Source organism: Hyaena hyaena, unplaced genomic scaffold, assembly GCF_003009895.1.
Source record: "Hyaena hyaena isolate Hyena2069 unplaced genomic scaffold, ASM300989v1 scaffold_212, whole genome shotgun sequence".
NCBI lineage: Eukaryota > Metazoa > Chordata > Mammalia > Carnivora > Hyaenidae > Hyaena > Hyaena hyaena.
In genome coordinates this window covers 814,104-835,156 of record NW_024080845.1, presented here as the reverse complement: position 1 = coordinate 835,156, position 21,053 = coordinate 814,104, and the positions used below count along the sequence as shown (strand labels likewise).

Below are 21,053 nucleotides of genomic sequence, written 5' to 3'. Positions count from 1 at the left end.
CTCCTTTGTACTGTTTCTCAGATAAACCTCCAGACTAAAACTACCACATTCTGATATGAGGCCTTAGGTCTCTCAGAAAAGTCACCACGCAGTGAAATACTCGGAAATTTTAAACAACTGATTTTGCTATTCAGAATTTTAAAGATCACATCTACAGCCAGAAATGATTTTTTTGCTAACATACCATAAACTACCAGTGCATCTGTCTGTAGTGGCAACTGTGTAAGAGTTCATTTAACAGGACAGTGCTCTATAATTTTCTTAGTCATTTATAACCAATAATATACAATTTGGGGAATATTAATTCCTATAGCAAGAACTTGTGACATCATAAAGTGGGTTCACTACAGAGGTGCTAGACTTTCCATACTTTATTAAATGTACTACGAAATACAAATGTAATAGAAAAATTCAGTCAGACACGGCTTGAAACACAAACATTTCTGAATAACACTTTATTCTAACTCATGAGTACAAGATAATTTTGGTATTCTATTTGTACAATTTTCTTAGTGTTCCTTACCTTTGGACTCCAACCATACTAACATCTGTATACTGGAGATTTGACCAGAGTATATGGCACTTCACAATAATATTCTACATTCTACTATTCTGAAATGCCTGTCTATAATCTGATCACACTCTTAAGTCAGTAAATATAAAATTTAAAGATTCAGGACATGGAATGTTTGGTAAGTGATTAGTTCCTCCAACTAGAGTTCAGTCTAGTTAGCCAGGGTGTTTGTTAATACAGAATCCGAATGTTTTTCTCATGGGCATGACTGTCATGTAATTTCTTCTTTCAAAATGTTTCTCAACTTTTTGCTTATAAACTTTTTCTCTCACGTTATTTTAAGGGTCCTGTCAACATGTTTGTTTGAAGGCAGACTGAAAACACATTTTAAAAAGGAAGAAAAAAAGATGTATTTTGCAAAAGAATCAGATTCTGGCTTTAATATATTCATGTAGTTGTAAACTGATGTTAAAATGCTCTCAAAAATGTTATTTAGGAAGGCACAATTTGGTAGCATCAATTTTTATAGCTTTTTCTAAACAAGATCCCCAAAAACTGCCACTCTAATTTTTCTCTTCCTGTATTTTAAGTACTTCAAGGTTCAATCTGAACTGTAAGTAAAACTCTCATTCTTAAACCTACTAAGAGTTAACAATACATTGGACAGTGAACAGAATATGTAAGTACAGCCTACTTTTTACCGTAAGAGGAAAGTTCTTATAGTATTGGGTTTAGAGATTAAAGAAATTGGGCAAAAACTCTCATGACTGTGGAAAATCAGAACTCTTCTTGAAGTCTGAGCTTTTCATATCTAAGCTAGAAACTAATTGCAGAAATAGGAGATAACATTACAGTTATCCTGAACATCCACAAGCAACAGCTAAAGCATCACAAATAAGGTATGGTAATAACTGAGTAGAAGAGCTCAGTTACCACTCTAGGTTAGAAACTAATCAGTAAAACTAATTCTTAATTTTAAAAAGTTAGGCTTCCTATTTTTTTAAATCATATAATAAATTATATATGATGTTTTCCTATAACTCAAATGATAATGCTATAAAAAGGATAGTTTTTTTCACAAATGCCCAAAAGATCCACTACTCCCCTTTCCCCTATTTATAAAAACCAACACTTCCGAAAATACTTCCAGCACAGAAACGCTCAGTGGTCCCCCCAAAATGTCAAGCCCCTATCAGTAGGCAGTTTCTCATAAAGCAATGTATTATGCTGTATTCTCTAATATCAAATGCCCAAATACCCTGATGGTTTAGGAACATTTTTCATGGGCAAGAATAATTAGAGAAAATGGGATCAAGTTTGATTATGTTGCTATTCACTTTGAATACTAAATTGTGCTTGCATCCTAAAAGTTCAAATGAGCTGGTTAGAGTAAGAATGTAAGTATGTCCATTTGTACCATACACTAAAAAGTAAAATCCTAATAAGAGAATTAAAATATCTTACACTGATTGAAAAGTGAAAGATGAGAAGCAATAATAATTAGTGGATGGCATATTTTAATCTTTCATTAAAGCTTGAAGTTGTATTAAATTGCTAACTAAATTGAGGTAGAGGTAGACCCTAATGTTCTTTCATGTCAGACTTACGCCTCTCACCTTAACCTGTATGCATTTTTTCCTAATTATATAAACATGATTCAATTTGAAATGTGTTATGATAGAAAAATTATAGGATCAAATGGTTTTTTATAAAATTCTTAATTCCTAGTTAAAAAAAAGTACTTATAAAATGTACATAATTCAATGTTCTTCCTGGAGTCATAAATATATTTGTTTTTCCTTCAACCTTAGGGGGAAAAAAGTAGAGAAACTGCAGTTATGAACAGTCATAATGAAGACACTGGAACATAGAATAAAAAAACATTTTGCCTTGGTGTCTGTGTAGTTTTCCTCTTTGAAAGTTACATATAAGCTCTGATTCACATTAAATTTCCTACTAAAGCAGACTTAAATTCCATTAAACACGAATCTATTTCCATTTTAAATCACATACAAGTGCTATGTGATCAGACGGATGGGAAACACTAGGTAAGGCCTGGTGGGTGGTGACTTCTTCATGACTAGGTAATGGAATCACCTGTTCTACCTCTAGAGCATTTAAGTCAATGAAAATGTAATCCAGACATCCATGAAAGCCGCCAACATAATTTGTGTAAGCAGGTTCACCACAAGCACTTTTCAGTTTGAAGACATGGGTGAGGGACATGTTGCATCGTTCCTCTTCCCCATTGGAAGCCCAGTCCTCATGGTCCTCTGGAATGCTGCCATTGACAGCAAAATGATACATTCCTGTTGATGGGGTACTATTAAAGTCTCCACAAAATATGACTGGTATGCCAGGATACAGGTCACATGAGACATGTCTAATGTGAGCCAAGGCTACTGCCATTTGAATAAGACGAATGTACCCACCTAGGAATATAGAAAACATTAATGTAAGTATTTTTTTTAAGTTGCCTTTAATAGAAAGAAAAACAAAGCCCACAAACTACATACAGTATCTGGGCGACATTCAAGATATATATTTGGAGGAGGGGAATTGGATGAAGGTGGTCCAAACGTAAAAAAAAAAAAAAATAAAGTCCAGTTGTAAGAAACGATGTAACATACAACATGATGACCACAGTTAACACCACTATTCGGTATGTTTAAAAGTTGCTGAGAGTATATCCTAAAAGTTCTCATCACAAGGAAAAAAAATTATTTTTCAGATCTATATGAGGTGGTGAATGTTAACCTGACTTATTACAGCAATCATTTTGCAATACATTTAAGCCATTATGCTGTACACTTTATATTGTACGATGCTGTTATGACAATTATATCAATAAAACTGAAAAAAAACAAAAAAGATGTATGTAAAACAGCCTTACCGAGCTTAAGTTACCATGTTTATGTCACTTGTGAAAACCAACAAAACCTACCTTTTGGATGCCAGTACAGATGGGTATTAGCAACACATATCCTTTTAGAAGAGTCCTTTGTAGACTGAAGAACAGAAACCTAAAATAAACAAGTGCCAAGAGTTCAGTTGCTATCTGCCAATCTCCTGAATGTTTTTTAATCTAAGACTATAAGATGAATGGATATTTCATAACCCCTGACAGATGAAGTATGATTGCAATTATAATATTTAACTTTTGCTATAAGTTTTAGGTTACACATGAATAGGATTCTTTCAGCCTAACATGTTTTAATAACAGTCCAACATATACAGAAGAGAGTAAGAAAAGGATGTATTTTAGATAACACTAAAGTTGGAGACAGTGTTTTTAAGTAAGTAAGGGAAGGCTCTGGAGTCAGGCCCACCTAGATGGAATCCCCACTCTTAAACATTTACAGGGGCGCCTGGGTGGCTTAGTCGGTTAAGCGTCCGACTTTCGCTTAGGTCATGATCTCGCGGTTCGTGGGTTCGGGCCCCGCGTCGGGCTCTGTGCTGACAGCCAGCTCAGAGCCTGGAGCCTGTTTCAGAGTCTGTGACTCCCTCTCTCTCTGACCCTACCCTGCTCACGCTGTCTCTCTCTCTCCTAGAAATTAAAAAAAAAAAAAAAAAATCATTTAAAAAAAAACAAAAACATTTACAGCAGTGTGACCTGGAGATCAATACTTTTTTTCCTAAGCCAGCTTGGTCACTGGTTAAGAAAAAGGCAATATCGACCAAGGGGGACTTTTGTATGGATTCAACTAAATGAGCTTACAGAAAGAAGTTCATGAACACATTGGAGGCTCAAAAAAAAAAAAAAATAGCTACTCTAAAATCTTACTATGAACAAAACCATTTACCTAAAAACTCTGGACAAACACAAATAACATTTTTTTTAAACTAAGACAGCTTTAGTGTCACTGATCAGTGATGATGGGATATATAATTCACTGGCTTCACACTTGTGTGAACCTGAATAAGTAAACTTGACCATTTCCCTATTTATAAAATGGCAAGAATAACATCTGTAAAATGGAAATGGCAGGATTATTCCTGGAAGACTTCATTAAACGTACCACTTAAAGTATTCTGGGTTTTTGTTTTTACTTGAATTTTTGTTTCAAGTTTTAAAATGTGTCAGAACAGTGCTTGGCAAGAAGTGAGAAAATATTAGCTACTGCTATGTTCTTGTACTGAGCACGTGTCTCTCCTATGAAGTGTAATAAGCACTATGAAAGTCCGTTAGTCCCATTCAAGGCAACCTGTAGCGTGTGTGGCACATTAAAGGTGCTCAATAAATACCTGCTCGTGGGTTCGAGCCCTACGTCGGGCTGTGTTGACAGCAGGCTCAGAGCCTGGAGCCTGATCAGATTCTGTGTCTCCTTCTCTCTCTGTCCCTCCCCTGCTCACGCTCTCTCCCAGAAATAAAACATTAAAAAAAAATCCGCTCAATGAATGAATGAGTTAACCTTTGTATAGATAAAAGAGCGAACACTTTTCAGTAAAATCTGGAAAAAACCTTCCACGCCCCCTAAAAATCGACGTGTGCGTAGTAAAGAGAATGGCGGAGCTACTGTACCTGGAGGACAGAAGATCTCTGGAGCACCCTCTCCTGCGCAGACGGGTACAAAGCTAGTTTCTCCAACAGTTCTTTGTGAAGTACGTCGGACTCCAGCGCTTCATGGAAAGAAATGTCGTGCTGGCTAAGGAGGGTGAATTTGGTCTTTCGGTAGAAAGTAGCCAGGCCTTCGTGTTGCTTGATTCTGAACACGCCCTCCAGCCCAAAGGCCTCGAGGGCCGGCACCAAGCTGTCGGTGAACACGCTGCGATCTACCTCCTGCAAACAGATGAGGTCAGCGTTGTAGCCTGTGAGCTCCTTCTGGATAAGGTTCTGGCGGTAGTCGAGCTCGAGGGCATAAGGGGCACAGTACGGGTACAGGACGCTCCTCGAAAACTCCGTCTGGGCGTACGTGTCGGCCAGGAGGTTGTAAGAGACAGTGCGGATGAGAGAGTCGTCCGTCACCTTCTTGGTGTAGAGATGCCGGTGGTCAAAGGTGCAAGTACCGGGCCCAGCCTCCACCGGACACACACTTTCCAACTCCCGGCTTGGCCCGAAGCGCTGCCCATCGCCTGGGGTGCAAAGAAGCTTGAGTCGGCGCCCGATGTCTGCATTGGACGGCGTGTAGACGCGTTCGTTCACACCGGTCTCTGTCCAACTAGGAAGGGGGGAGGAGGGAGACAATGACGAGAGGCTCCCGCCCTCGGGCTCCGCCGCTCCGGGTTTGGCTTCCTTGTACCATCGGAAGAGGGAGCTGGCGGGATCCCCAAATTCGAGGCTGAGTTTAGGGCACACCGGGAAGCCGGCCATGATGTAGCGTGGCAACTGCAGCTCGGTGAAGGCGGGCGGGTTGCGCTCTACCTTGTACTTGACATCGCCGATCTGCAGCACCGCGCCGTCCTGCCAGGCGTCCACGTTGAGCACGTCCTCAGCCACTGCCTCCTCCCGGTAGTAGAGCTTCACGACGGGCTCGCAGGCCGCAGCCGGCTCCGGCACAGGCCCCGCGCAGGCCCCGCCGCCACTTGCATTTGGCCGGTTCTTCCTGCTCTTCTTGGCGGCGGCCGCCTTAGCGTGGCCTTTGAGGGCGTTGGTAGCAATGCGGCTGAGGGCCCGACCCAGCGGCTCGCTTTGGTCGCGCTGCATGTTCTTGTGGCTGCCGTCGGCCAGCGCGAACGACAGGCTTAGCTTAGGCTCCGAGGGCACACAGCGCACCACAGCGCGCTCCATCCCTCCCGCCGCCGTCTCGGTGGCCGCCTCGGCCCGAGTGTGCCGCCCCACCGCCGTGCGGACCCCACGAAGCACGGCGCGGGAGCCTGGGAGCCTCCACATGAACCTGGTGGCTCCGCGGCCGCCCAGCGTCAGATGAAGACTGAAGAGCTGCAGCCGCCGGCTCCGGGATCCATTCAGACCCACAACTTCCGGCCGGGGAGGGGGAGGGCGTCCGGTGCTTCCGCTCCGCACCTTCGCCACGCCGCTCCGCACCTTCGCCACGCCGCTCGTCTGATCCCTTTTTCCATCGCCACGCCTGTCTTTAATCCTCCCAACTTAATCTTTATCTTCAAATCAAGCCATAAAGAGGGGGAAAGAAAGCACCTATAAAGGTGCCAGAGGGAAATATTAGACTCCATGTTTTTATCGAAAGTACAGTTACGGGACTAAAGGAAAGATGCGGAAGTCGCTGGGGCGTGGTCGCCGTCTTGGGTTCCGCTTCCCACAGGGCAGCGGGCGCTTTTTCTAGTTTCTAGCGCCCCTTCTTTGCGGGCTCTGCCGGGCTGAGCTGCGCCTGAGCGTGGGCACCTCGACTGGCCGTGCCAGCTGCTTCTGACCTTGGAAAGCCTCGCCCAGTTCCTTTCCACAGCATGCTCAGTGCTGCTCGCCCTCTCCGCTTTGTGGATGGGTTCGCCCCAGCCCGGGCCAGAGCAAATGCAGTGAACCGAATTTTTGTGGTCGTTAAGAAGAGCGAATGTTGTACAGGAATTAGTACTTACGGAGTGATGGTTGTGCTAAAAGCGCCTTTTTTTATAGTTACGAGGTCCAAAGCGATGAGCTTACCGGCTGAAGGTCACACCCATTGCTTGAGATGGAGAAAAGCCGTAAGAAATCACTTTAGTCTACAAACGATCTAATTGTATCCCCTTTTTCTTGTTCTATAACTAGAATGCTTACTTATTGGGTATCTAAGAAGCCATGCCTTTCCCCCTGCTTACCGTGAAGAAAATAGATCTTTTCAACTGTGTTTTAAAAGCAGGATGTGTTTTGCAATCATTTGAAATTTATGTTCCTGTTGTCCCTCTTTTTCCCTCCCCCACCAAACATTTGATAGGTGACTGGATACTGATGGTGTGTGTGTATATATATATATATATATATATATATATATACAATTCCAGGCTACAGTGTAGGTAAAAAAAAAGTCATTACTTTGTATTAACTAACCTAAGGAAGAAAGAAAATAAATCTCAGTAGTCCAGTTAATAGGGCCCCATTTACAAATATGAATTTTGAAATGGCATTTTTCTTGTCCACAGTATTTTCCCTCATGCAACTTAGCAGTCCAATCTTAAATCAACCTAAAGAAAGATAGAAGCCCTACTAGAAAATGTGAGTTTCCTTCAAGCAAACTGATGTAATGCTTAGCAGTCTTTTTAAAAAAATGTTTATTTATATTATTTTGTGGGTGGGGGGAAGGGCAGAGAGAGGTAGAGAGAGAATCGCAAGCAGGCTCCAGGCTCAGTGAGGAGCTGGACTTGAGGCTGGAACACCAACGGTGAGATCATGACCTGAGGTGAGATCAAGAGTGGACACTTACCTGACTGAGCCACCCAGGCACCCCTTAAACCTACTCTAAAGACAGATGCCTTTAAGTACCATACTTCTCTTAGTTTTTAAAATATATATATTAAAATTTTTTTGAAACGGCAAAAGCTACCATAGTGAAAAAAGTTAACCTTTCCACTGCTGACTCCTATGAATACACTCTTATGAATGTGTACCTTCCAACTAGTTTTTTACACAAATTGGAATGTAGTGTACTCGTGGTTCAGTACCTTCCTCTATTTGAAAGACGACTTCAAATACTTCCATTTTTACCTCAAACTTTCTGATTGATTAAGTTCTTCTTTCCAGCTTCTCCTAACTCAGGCAAAAGAAACTGCAGGCATTGCATCTTGTGATAGGTACCAAAACTATCCCCCTGAGCAATAAAGATTGCCCGAGGCAGCAAGACCCCCTCGCGGCCCCCACAATGAGCCACCTGCATGTACCCACTGACCTTTGACCTTTGCATGCATGTACCCACTGACCTTTGCCCACATTTTTCTTATATACACCTTGAAGTATTTTCAGCACTTTGGAGACTGTCTTTGAGGCCACTGTCTTCCAGTTGTTGGCCTCAGCGAAAGAAATCCCTTACTTGTTTCCCCACCACTCATCTTTGCCTTTGGAGTTTGTGTGGGGCGAGTGACCAAACCTGGTCTGTTTGGGACTCCCAGAGCCAGGTGCTCTTGCACGCCTCTGCCCCAGCTGCACGGTCACTAGCTTCTGTCGGTTCTTTCAAGAGAAAATGCCTCAAAGTGTCACTACTTCCCATAGAAAATTTGATTTGAGGCAGCTCTTCCGGCCATTGGTCCTGTTCCTGTGCTTTAGTAAAATCACCTTTTTTGCACAAGAAAAGAAAAAGAAAAAAGAAAGAAAGAAAACTTGATTTGAACTCCACGGATTTGGAAATAATACATAATAAATGGTGTGTTTGAAGCTCTTTTTATGGACTAAATTATAGAATAATTATATACACAAGTTATATACATTATCAGGGTGCCTGGGTGTCTCAGTCGGTTAAGCCTCCGACTCTTGGTTTCGGCTCAGGTCGTGATCTCACAGTTCATGGGTTCGAGCCTTGAATCGGACTTCACGCTGGCAGCGCAGAACATGTTGGAATTCTCTCTCTGTCCTCCTCTTTCTGCCCCTACCCCACTCTCTCTCTCTCTCTAAATAAACTTAAAAAAACGTTTAAAATATATACATTATAATTATATAATTAAACTTTGAGATCAGAAGACTGAACCAATAGCCTGATACCAGAAGGAAAAGCAGCTAATAAAAATCGTTGTATTCATCCATTTTTTTCGGTCTATACCAAGAAGCACAGGCTAAACTTCACTAATCAAAACTAATGGTTGATGGACTTTTCTTATTACTTATACATATATCTGCAAAGATTAGCATGTAGTTTCTTGTCATTATTTGGTTAATAACATTGGTAGCTGACAATATAGATTATAATCTACCTTTATCTTTTTTTACTTGAGGCCTACATGATACTGTAGTTTTGCGTGATAATACTCAGAAATTTTGAGTAGCATCTGGTGCTGTTACTTCAGAATAATCTGCCACTTCCTTATACATTCAAAATCTGAAAACTTTCATTTGCTTTTTGTTTAAGGGACCAATCTCTATTTGTTTCTTTTTCAAGTATTTTTTTAATGTTTATTTATTTTTGAGAGTGAGAGAGAGAGCAAGGGAGGTGCAAACAGGGTGGGGACAGAGGCTCTGAAGCAGGGCTCCCGGCTGACAGCACAGAGCCCTACATGGGGCTTGAATTCAGGAACCATGAGATCATGACCTGGGCTGAAGTCGGCTGCTTAACCAACAGAACCAGCAAGGTGCCCCTCTAATTGTTTCTTTAACTTAAATTTTTTTTTCCATTTTTTTGAGATATTATTGACATATAACATTGCATTAGTCCAAGGTGCACAACATAGTGATTTGATAATATATGTGTATAATTACTACGAAAAGCTTAGTTAACATCCATCACCTCACAGTTTTCCTTTTTTTTCTTGTGATGAAAACTTTGAAGATCTACTCTTAGCAACTTTCAAATATATGATGCAATACTGTTAACTGTCGTCACCATGGTACACATTATATCCCCAGAACTTGTTTATCTTATGACTGGAAGTATTTACCCTTTCGACCATCTCACCATTTACTTTATCTCCCTTCTCTCCGCCCTCCTTTTGCCTCTGGCAACCACCAGTCCATTCAGCTTTTGTTGTTGTTTTTAGGGTTCTACATGTAAGTGAGATCATACAAGTATTTGTCTTTTATTGCCCTCAATGCCTCTTCATGTTGTTCCAGACGGCAGGATTTCCTGTTTGTTTGTTTTTTAATTTTTCAGTGTTTATTTTTTTTTTTTTTATGTTTTATTTATTTCTAGGAGAGAGAGAGAGACAGCGTGAGCAGGGGAGGGTCAGAGAGAGAGGGAGTCACAGACTGAAACAGGCTCCAGGCTCTGAGCTGACAGTCAGCACAGAGCCCCACGCGGGGCTCGAACCCACGAACCGCGAGATCATGACCTAAGCGAAAGTCGGACGCTTAACCAACTAAGCCACCCAGGCGCCCCAGTGTTTATCTATTTTTGAGAGAGAGACAGAGAGAGAATGAGCAGGGGAGGGGCAGAGAGGGAGGGAGATAGAAAATCTGAAGCAGGCTCCAGGCTCTGAGCTGTCAGCACTGAGCCCGACATAGGGCTCGGACCCCCAAACCTCGAGATCATGACCTGAGTTGAAGTTGGATCCTCAACTGACTAGGCCACCCAGGCGCCCCCAGGATTTCCTTTTTTTAATTGTTGAATAATGTTCTAATATCTATATATCTGTCTTTCTATATCACATTTTCTTTATCCATTTATTCTTCGATGGACACTTATCCTTAGGTTGTTTCCATGTCTTGGCTATGATAAATAATGTTGCGGTGAACATGAGGGTGCACATAGTGATTCTGTTTCCTTTAGATACATACCCAGAAGTGGAATTGCTGCATCATATGGTAGTTGTATTTCTAATTTTTTGAGGAATCTGAATACTGTTTTCTGTAGTGGCTGTATCATTTTACATTCCCACCAACAATGCTAAGTATTTCTTTTATCTTAAAATTTATAATGGTTATTATATATTACTTATACTATGTAGCATAGTGTATGTAATATATAATATAGCTATATCATATAATTTAAGGTATAATTAATGTAATAGCAATAAAAAATTAGAAGATAAGAAATTCAAATCAAAGAACCTACGTAAAACCTACAATTTAGCTCCATAAAGAACTCTTACGCATATGGACTCATTTCTGTGCCATCCCATTTTTAATTTTGAATGGAATATGCATACTAAGTTAGTCTCAGAAGTTCTCTTAGCACCTTCAACGTTTAATAAGTGGAAGAGAGTTTTTATATAGTATTAACAAATCACATTTTGGTGTCATATCCATAAGTGCTTTTAAATAATCAAGGTCTTGTGAAATAAAATCTGTTCTCATAAATAATATTGCTAACCCTTAGACTAAGAAATAGAGTTTTTAAGAGGGGAGGTTTAAGCTGCAAATTATATAGAGAGAGAGTTAACTTTTTTCCTTTCAAAGCAAAAGTTTTATTAAAATCCCAGCTGGCTCTTTTGTAGAAATTGACAAACTGATCCCAGTATTTAAATGGAAATGCAAAGGACCTAGAAGAGTCAAAATCACTACTTTCTATAAAAGAACAAAACTGAAGGACTGACACTACCCACTTTCAAAACTATAACCATTCTTACTAAAGCTGCAGTAATCAAGACAGTGTGGCATTGGTATAAAAATAGACATGTAGATCAGTGGAACAGAATTGAGTGTCCAGAAATAAACTTTTACATTATGGTACATTTCTTTCTTTCTTTCTTTCTTTTTTCTTTCCTTCTTTCTTTCCTTCTATCTTTCCTTCTTTCTCTCTCTTTTTTTATCAATTCTTTCTTAACAAAGATGTCAAGTCAATTCAGTGGGGAAAGGACAACTTTTTTAAGAAATAGTGGAACAATTATATATCTGTATGCAAAAAATGAACTTGGATCTATAACTCTCACCAAATCTAGAAATTTACTGTAAATAGTTCATAGATCTAAGTGTAAAATCTAAAACTAGAGGAAAACAAGGAGAAAATCTGCATGACCTTATGTCTTTCATAGATCGTGACGTCAAAAGCATGACCCATAAAGAAAAAATATCTTAAGTTTGATTTTATAAAAAAGTGAAGACTTGCTCTTCAAAAGACACCATTAAGAAAAGGAAAAAGAGGGGTGCCTGGGTGGCTTAGTCGGTTAAGCGTCCGACTTTCGCTTAGGTCATGATCTTGTGGTTCGTGGGTTGGAGCCCCGCGTCGGGCTCTGTGCTGACTGCCAGCTCAGAGCCTGGAGCCTGTTTCAGTCTCTGACTCCCTCTCTCTCTCTGATCCTCCCCTGCTCACACTGTCTCTCTCTCTCTCTCTCTCTCTCCTAGAAATAAATAAAACATAAAAAAAAAAAAAGAAAACAAAGCATTTGTTTAAAAAAAAAAGAAAAGAAAAGGAAAAAGATAAGCTATAGACCAAGAGAATGTGTTTGCAAATTATCTGATAAAAGACTTGTATTTAAAGAACTCTTGCAACTAACTGATAAAAGTTAAATAATCCAATTTAAAAGTGGATACACAGTGCCAACTGTTGGCAAGGATATGGAGAAATTGGACCCCTTATATATTGCTGGTAGGAACATAAAATCTTTTAGCTACTTTGGAAAACAGTTTGACAGTTGCTTAAAAGGTCAAACATAGACTTACCATTCAACATAGTAATTCTACTCTAGGTTTCTGCCGATGGGAAGTGAAAATGTATGTTCATCAGAACCTGTACATGAGTGTTACAGGGTTATTCATAATACCTCCAAACTAGAAGCAATCCAAATATCCATCAACTGGTGAATAGATAAACTAAATATGACATATACATATAATGGAAGACTATTCAGCAATGAAAATGGACTTCTGTTACATACTACACTTGGATGAACCTCAAACACATTATCATTAGGTGGAAAAAGCCAGACACAAAAGACTACATAATTTTTTATTCCACTTATATGAAAATTTAGAAATTGCAAACCTGTAGAGGCCAAAAGCAAATCAGTGGTTGCCTGGGGCTGGATGTGGGAGTGGGGATTGACTACATATGAGCCCAAGGGAACTTTCTGCAGTGATGGAAATGTTTTTGTTCTGGATCTTGGAATGGTTGACCAACTCTCTACATTTACTAAAAAAATCATTGTTAGGGGCACCAGGCTGCCTCAGTCAGTAGAACATGTGACTCTTGATCTCAAGGTTGTTAAGTTCGAGTTCTACATTGGGTGTAGAGATTACTTAAAACATAAAATATTTTTAAAAAGTGAAATGTTTACAACTAGAAAAAAATCATTGAATTATAAACTTTAAAGTGGTAAATTTTATAGTATATAAATTATACCTACATAAAGCTGTTTTAAAATTTTTTTTAATGTTTTTTATTTATTTCTAGGAGAGAGAGAGAGAGAGACAGCATGAGCAGGGGAGGGTCAGAGAGAGAGGGAGTCACAGACTGAAACAGGCTCCAGGCTCTGAGCTGGCAGTCAGCACAGAGCCTGACGCGGGGCTCGAACCCACGAACCGCGAGATCATGACCTAAGCGAAAGTCGGACGCTTAACCGACTAAGCCACCCAGGCGCCCCTACATAAAGCTGTTTTAAAAAGATATACATTATTAAAGTTTAATGAGGAAAGCAAACCAGATTTTATATATCGCCTATATGCATCCATATGTCTGTATATGTATGTATACAGATGTATTACAAGGAATTCGCTTATGCAATGGTGGGGACTGGTTAAACAAGTCCAATGTCTATAAGGTAGGCTGTCAGAAAGACCCAGAGAGGAGAGAGCAATTATAAACCTAGTTGCTTTTAGAGTCTGACTCAACATGCCTTTAAAAGGATTTCCTTTAATCTCTTTAAAAGGATTTCCACTGATTAAGTCAGACCCACCCAGATACTCTCTCTGGTTTAACATCAATTTACTAGGGATTTGAATTGCATTTTCTAAATCTCTTTATTGCAGCCCTAGAGTAGTGTTTGATTGAATAGCTGGGAGAAGATGTGGGATAATACAAAAGACTGCTATCTTAAGTTCACAGCTTTAGTTTGGCCTAAGCCAATGTCAAAAAACCATCACATATTTATATAAGTATTTTGTTTTCTATAGGAAGACAGTTTCCCATTACCAGCTACAAGGATATTTGTTCATTCACTCACCTGAATGATATTTTTAGAGGACCTGCTGTGTGCCAGACATAGAGTGTCGGCTGTACTCTAAAAACAATTCTATATGTGACTGGCACATAAAAGATGCTCAAATATTTATTGAATGGATATGCCATCGATACACCACCAGGACTTCCTCCCCTCCCCCCCAATTTTATTCATGCACATGATGTTTGTGTAGGCTATTATCATTCAGATGGTGTATCCATTATGCAGACTCAAATAGCAGAGTTTCACGTTTCTATCTCCAAGCATACCCTCAAAATTTACACACCTTAGTCTAATATCGTCAAGGATTTCCTGAAGGAAAAGTGCTGTATAAACAAATATCAAATACAAAAACAAATCAAGCTACATTGCTGATTATTTACAGGGAAGTCACTACGGGGACACTAGAAGACTTGATCTTCCTCTGAGAGCGAGTGTGTACATAAACCTATTTTCCAACACTTCCAAATTTCCAGTCTTGCAGTTTTCCATCACTTGAAGATCCCCAGATTCCCTGGGTCCGTTTCAAGGGAAGGCAGTTAGGTAAAAAATATCTCATTCACCCACTCTCCACTCGTAATTAATTGGTAGTGAACTGAGTAATCAATTATTGTGACAGGTGATTCTAATCTGTTGTAGCTGAGCAACTGCCTCTCCCGGGCAACCTCTACCCAGTCTCTCCGGCCGGCCGCAACCGCGGCAGTTTCCATGGCGACAGCTTTGTTTGTACGCTGCAGGCCGCGGCTCAGCTCGTCCGGAGCGGTGGGATTCCCCGAGATTTCACCCCTCGTTTTTCCTCTTCCTTTCACCAGAGGAGAAGCTAATTAATTGAACGTTTGCCTCTCGTCCGCGCCGGGAAGTAGTGAAAAGCAATCAGATAGGTACTTGTCTTCAGCTTTTCTCTTCCCTCTTCTCCCAGAGCCGAAGATCTCTAATTGGGTGCGGGCAGAAATACTCTCATTTTCAAAGCAGGAATCTCCAAATTCTGTGGGCATTGGCAGCAAATGCAGTTGGTATCTCAGTTAATTGTTCAGCATTTACATGATATTTTAGATTTCCTGTGCATTAAGTATGCCTGTTGTTGCTTGGACACCGTGTCTCTTCCTAGGAAGGAGCAAGACTAAGATATAACATTGATGTTTAAAAATCTTAATGATGTCAAGCTTCAGCTTTTTTGGGAGAGGGATTATACCTGAACAACTGGATTTTGTGGTCGTGGTGCTGGTGGTGGTGGTGGTGGTGGTGGTTTGCATTTTAGGGAACAATTCCAACCCAGGGTGTCAGAACTGAAGGGGTATGTAAAAAGTATCTACTCCAGTTCCTAAATTTCGTCGCTTGGGGAAACTGAAACCCTAACTGGGAAGAGACTGGCTTCATGTCTTCATAGCAAGTGGGTTGTGGAGCCGTCACAGGAATCCCTCCCATTTACTTCAACCGTCATTCTTTAGACTAACACCAAACTTGGGAGGAAGGTCTCAAAAGGTCTGGAATTTTTTGAATTGATATCTAAGATATGTTATGAGTATATCTAGGCTAACATTTACAATAATGGCTTTATGGGCTTTTTATCCTCGGAGTATAAAGTATTTTAATTTTTAGGAGACCAAGATGTCAGATCAAAACAAAGCTGCCATTGCAGCAGAAAAGGAAGCTCTGAACTTGAAGTTGCCTCCTATTGTGCGCCCCCCTGAAAACATAGGTGTTGACACACCAGCACAAAGTAAACTGCTGAATTACAGAAGATCTAAGGAACAGCAGAAGACAATTAATCAGTTAGTGTAAGTAGCATATTGGTAAATAAGTCTTCTTAGGAATTCAAGTGAAATAATTTATGTTCATAGTCTCATAAAAAAGCTTTAACTATGTAGGTTGTTAATGGGCAAATGTTCAGTTAGAGAAACAATTTGAAAAGTAATCACAATAGTAAATGTTATATATCACTAAATATCTGTATCTATATATCTTTTATGTCACTATATATCACTATATATAGTGTCACTATATATAGTGATTATATCTATTTACCTAATATATATGTTATATATATGTCACTATGTATAGTTAGTCTAGTGCTTATGTTAATCACTGCTTATTCTAAGCATTGTTTTTATCACTTCACCTGTACTTCTCACAATTACCTTATAAAATGTATAAATGTATAATATAAATGTAGTCTACTCAATGTTTTAGTTCACTTAGAGAATAAAGAACGAGGTGCCTTGGGAGTTACACATTGTTCTTACTCCAAAACCTGTCATCATCTTACATTGTTATGTTGAACTACTTGCAGTTCTAGGAGTATATTATATTTTGCACAGTTTAGTGAAGAAATAAATTTTATAATTACTCCCTGCAGTTTCCTTCACTGGAAAGTGTTTGTCTGACTGAATATTTATACTAGTTCTTCAAGGCTTAGTTTCTGGAGTATCTCCTCTGGAAAGTAGTCTGCTAATCCCCTTTATACAGCATAAAGCTGTACGTAAAGCGTACGTATTTCTCTTACATCAGTTTATTTAGCAGATATTAACTACTAACTGTTACACAAACATTGTGCTTGTTACTAGGGAGACCATAGAGAATACAACAAAAGCAAGTCTTTAAGACACTTATATTCTAGTGGGAGGAGACAGACAGCAAACATTTAAAAGCAAATAAACATTAAAAAAAAGTATGTTAACCTTTTAAGTGGCGTTGAGTACTATGAAGCTATAAGATTGGGAGAGAGGGAAGGTGTTCCTAGGAACATCACAGGGCAGTCCTGTGGAGATGATATTTAAGTAGAAATCTAAAGAATAGGAAGTTTTTCATTTAAATAAGCATGAGAGCAACACTCTAGCAAAGGGGATAGCAAGCATTGAAAGCCCTGGAATATGAATGCTTTCACATGTCCTGGGAACTGACAAAGGCCAGGGTCACTAGAGTATCTGGGGCCTGGGGAAGAGTGATATCAGGTACAGGTGGAGAGAAAGGTGGGGACAGATTGTGAAAGGTTTTGTAAATTGTGATAATGAGTTCAGATTCCACTTTAAATACAGTGGAAGCCATTGAAATGTTTTAAACTGGGACAGGACATGAGATTCACTCTGGCTATTAAGAATAGACTGAGGTGGAGAAGGGGAGAAAGCACGAGTGGTAGGAGACAGGAGACCAGGGAGGATGCTTTCGTAGTAGCAGAGATGAGAGCTTATGGTGGTTTGGATAAGGCTGGACACAGGGCAGGAAGAGAGAGGTAGATTTGCAGGGTATATGTTTGGATCTAGAATCAGTAGGACTTGCTATTGGATTGACTTTGGTTACAAGGTGGATTGTAGTGTTTGTATCTGTAAAGAATCAGAGGTCCAGGAGATCAGTGAGATTTTTTTTGAAGTTGAGGTGCTTATATGACATCTAAGGGGAAATATGGTTAAGTAAGCCGTGGGATATATAAGAGTAAAGGTCTAGGCTAAAGATACAAATTGGGAACCAACAGAATGTAGACGATTGCTAAAGCTATGGGGAGTAGTTCAAATCACCTAGAGAGAGTAAACATTGAGAGGAGAAGAAGGCCCAGAGCTAAGCTTCTAGGATGGAGCTAGAATGTATTATGCTAAGCAAAATAAGCCAATCAAGAGAAAGGCATACCGTATATTTCACTCATATATGGAATTAAGAACATATGAGAAAGGAGAAAAAAAGAGGAGAGAAGGAAATAAATCTCAAGAAACTCTTAAGGACAGAGAACAAACTGAGGGTTGATGGAGGAAGGTGTTGGGGGAGATGGGCTAGACGGGTGATGGGCACTAAGGAGGGCACTTGTTGGGATGAGCGCTGGGTGTTGTATGTAAGTGATGAATCACTGAATTTTATTCCTGAAACTAATACTGCACTGTATGTTAACTAAGTAAAAATTAAAGAAAAAAATTTATAAAAGGCATTATAATGTATTTAAATCTTCGGTACAGAAGGGTCAATCAGCAAATAGATTGAGGAAGTATGATTTCCTCAACTACACAATGTATTGTTGTTTCTTAGTTGCCATTCTCTTCGACTTACTTTCACATGCTTAAGGGCAGAGATCTCTCTTGGATGTAAATTAAAAATAAATTAATTTTTTTAAAAAGGCAGAGATCTAACAAAAAAGCAGTGTCTGGCATGTTATTGTTGATAATTGAATGAGTGAAAAAATGAATTAAAAATATACATGTAGTTTTATTTGAGAGAGAGAGCACGAGTGGGGAGAGGGGCAGAGGGAGAGAGAGAGAGAGAGAGAGAGAGAGAGAGAGAATCTTAAGCAGGCTGCACACTCAGGGCAAAGCCTGATATGCAGGCTCCATCCCACCACACTGGGATCATGACCCGAGCTGAAATCAAGAATCAGACACTCAACTGCTCCACCCAGGCACCCTGAATAAATGAATTTTTAAAAAAGGAACTTAACTCTTATGCTTTGTATAGACATTTAAGTAGTGCCTCTCTCATTTGGGTGCTTAATAAAAAAAAAATCATGTCTCAAAATTACCTTAAGCATAGTGCTGTATTAATACCTAGATTAGACTTGCCATTGTTTATTTAGGGAAAATGCATTTGCAATTAAAGTTTTTTATACCAGAAACACTTTTTTTTTTCTGGAAGACTGTGGATTTTGTTTCTCCATTTCTTCCTACCTCTACCTATTAGGCAAAGGAATGTAGATTTCCCTGTGTGGAAGATGGGGTGAAGTCTGTTGATAGAGTTCCAGGACTGAGATAGGATGTAAGTTACCCTGGGCAGAACTGGGCACCTCCTGTGAACATGCCGGGGAACACTTGGCTGAGACAAAATCATTTTGTAGCTTTCCAGAGTCCCAGGAATAAGTTACTTCTTCCTTGGTCACTATCTTCATCTTAATTCAGACCAACCTTTCTCTCCTTCACTGCACTGTACTCCTTCACTGTGGTCTTGAACACAGTCCTTTGAAATGATCCAATTTTTGTTTATTTATTTGTTTTTAATTGTCCACATACAAAGCAAAAACAGGCAGGGAAAGAAAAGGCTCACTTTTATATTCTTCCCAACTCTTTGTATTTATAGCCAATAGGAGAAAACACACCCCAGGAAACTGTTGATATCTTAAAGATAACTTTTCTGAGGCACCTGGGTGGCTCAGTTGGTTAAGTGTCCCACTTTAGCTCAGGTCATGATCTCATGGTTTGTGGGTTCGAGTACCACATCGGGCTCTGTGCTGAACATTTGCTCAGAACCTGGAGCCTGCTTCAGATTCTGTGCCTCCTCTCTCTGCCCCTCCTCCACTTGAGCTCTGTCTCACTCGGTCTCTCAAAAATAAATAAATGTAAAAAAAATTTTTTTTAAAAGATGGCTTTTCTTATATAAGGAGGTCAAGCATATTTTTGCTGAGATAATTAAGGTGCAAGTCAGCGAGTGCCAGCTAGCATACCAAAGTATAAGGCAAATTACTTGAAAGGATGGATCATATAGAGCTAGGCTATTTAGGGAAATAATGATGGATGAAAGGAAGTCTGGCTGGCACCTTGATGATTAATAAAGAAAAGAGGAAGGATTCCTCTACACTTTCCAGCCACATTTTCTACTTCATGTGAAAAAACCTTTGGAAATTTAGTCAGGCTCAGTAAGATTCAACATGGAAATGAAGCTACTCAAAAAAGCCAATTCAGGGGCTCTTGGCTGGTTAAGTCAGTAGAGCACGGGAACTCTTGATCTTGGGGTCAAGAGTTCAAGCTCCATGTTGGGCTTAGAGCCTACTTAAAAAAAATAAAAAAGCAAGTTCAGCCTTATGCTGCTTTAATAAATGTAGAATTCTAGTATGTGTGATAGGAAGTTTTCACTCTGCGCTGATCAAACAACATCTGTAAGAGGGATGTTGATAAACTGTAATAGCCATAGAAGAGAGAGGAATTTTGAAACTATCCCATTTAAAGGAGGCTCATTTGCTTAATGGAGTATAGATTGGCATCACACAGGCCTGAGTTCATACCCCATCTCTGCAGCTTATTAGTCATTCCTGAATTTGGCAAGTTAACTAACTACTTATTATCATCTTCCTATCTATAAGATGGAGATAAGAATAGTGCTTTTCTCTTAGGATTTTACGAGAGTTAAAGGAGATCCATGCACTTACAGATCTTAAGCTAATTCCTAGAACATAATAAGCTCACTGTAAGTGGTAAATTCTATTGACAGGAATAGTTGAAAGAACTGGATGGGTATCATTAAGTTTTGAAGGCAAACAGAAAAAGAATATGATTTTTTGTGTATAGCTATGGAGAATAAAAGTTACAAGGATACAACTCAATTTAAAAATAAACTAGCTGACAATAAATTGGGCTACCTCAGAAAGTGATGGAAGCCATCCCCCTCACTCATCTTAGGGTACAACTTGATGTTTTGGAGAGTATTCATGTATCAAATAAGATACTGAATTACATATACAAGACTTTTTCCAAATCCCTGATTCTGATCACTCCACATTTATTGACTTTGGTGGATGCTAAGTGTTGTGCATAGAGCAATGAACACAACAGACATTGCCCTTGTCTCTCTGGAGCTTCCCAGTCTATGTTTTATGCTTCTGGGAGCCATCTTTTCCTTCAAATTCATTCTGGTTCCCCACCTGCCTCTCTGACCATGTCTTCTTTGCCTCTTTCCATTCTGATTTTTTTTTCTCATTCCTGTATGCTTGGAATCCTCCAATCTTCTTTCTCAGGTCTCTTTTCTCTTCCTTGTATACTCTCTACTTTGTCCATCTTCTCCAGTGGATTTAACCTTTACACACTGGTAGATTTGTCTTCCTAAAAATGTTTCCACGCTCAAAAACTCTCAGCAACTCCCATTGTCTATTGAATAGAAAAACCCTGCTATATGAAGCCCTTATTTGGATATTCCAGTCTATTTCTACAAACTTATCTTTATCTGATCCTAT

At 39.7% G+C, this 21,053-nt stretch overlaps 2 protein-coding genes across 2 annotated transcripts in view; one reads left to right on the top strand and one right to left on the bottom strand.

Moving 5' to 3' along the window:
• Positions 1 to 356: 356 nt before the first annotated feature.
• PDE12 (phosphodiesterase 12) lies at positions 357 to 7,012 on the bottom strand. Its single transcript, XM_039242457.1, has 3 exons — positions 5,037 to 7,012; positions 3,459 to 3,537; positions 357 to 2,946 (listed from the first exon to the last, which is right to left on the bottom strand). The coding sequence occupies exons 1-3, from the start codon at positions 6,342 to 6,344 to the stop codon at positions 2,504 to 2,506; spliced, it is 1,830 nt and encodes a 609-aa protein (XP_039098388.1). The 5' UTR covers positions 6,345 to 7,012; the 3' UTR covers positions 357 to 2,503.
• Positions 7,013 to 15,745: 8,733 nt separating this feature from the next.
• DNAH12 (dynein axonemal heavy chain 12) overlaps positions 15,746 to 21,053 on the top strand; it is a 201,915-nt gene continuing 196,607 nt past the window's right edge. The window contains exon 1 of the mRNA XM_039242492.1: positions 15,746 to 15,915. Coding sequence (XP_039098423.1) covers positions 15,746 to 15,915 — 170 coding nt within the window. The remainder of the gene's footprint in view (positions 15,916 to 21,053) is intronic.

Bases quoted from the DNA above. Each gene is read 5' to 3' on its own strand.
- PDE12 (XM_039242457.1), bottom strand. From the start codon at position 6,344: ATGTGGAGGCTCCCAGGCTCCCGCGCCGTGCTTCGTGGGGTCCGCACG. The intron at 3,538-5,036 runs GTACAGTAGCTC...TGTTTATTTTAG, and splicing joins AGAGATCTTCTGTCCTCCAG to GTTTCTGTTCTTCAGTCTAC. The intron at 2,947-3,458 runs GTAGGTTTTGTT...CTATATTCCTAG, and splicing joins TCTGTACTGGCATCCAAAAG to GTGGGTACATTCGTCTTATT.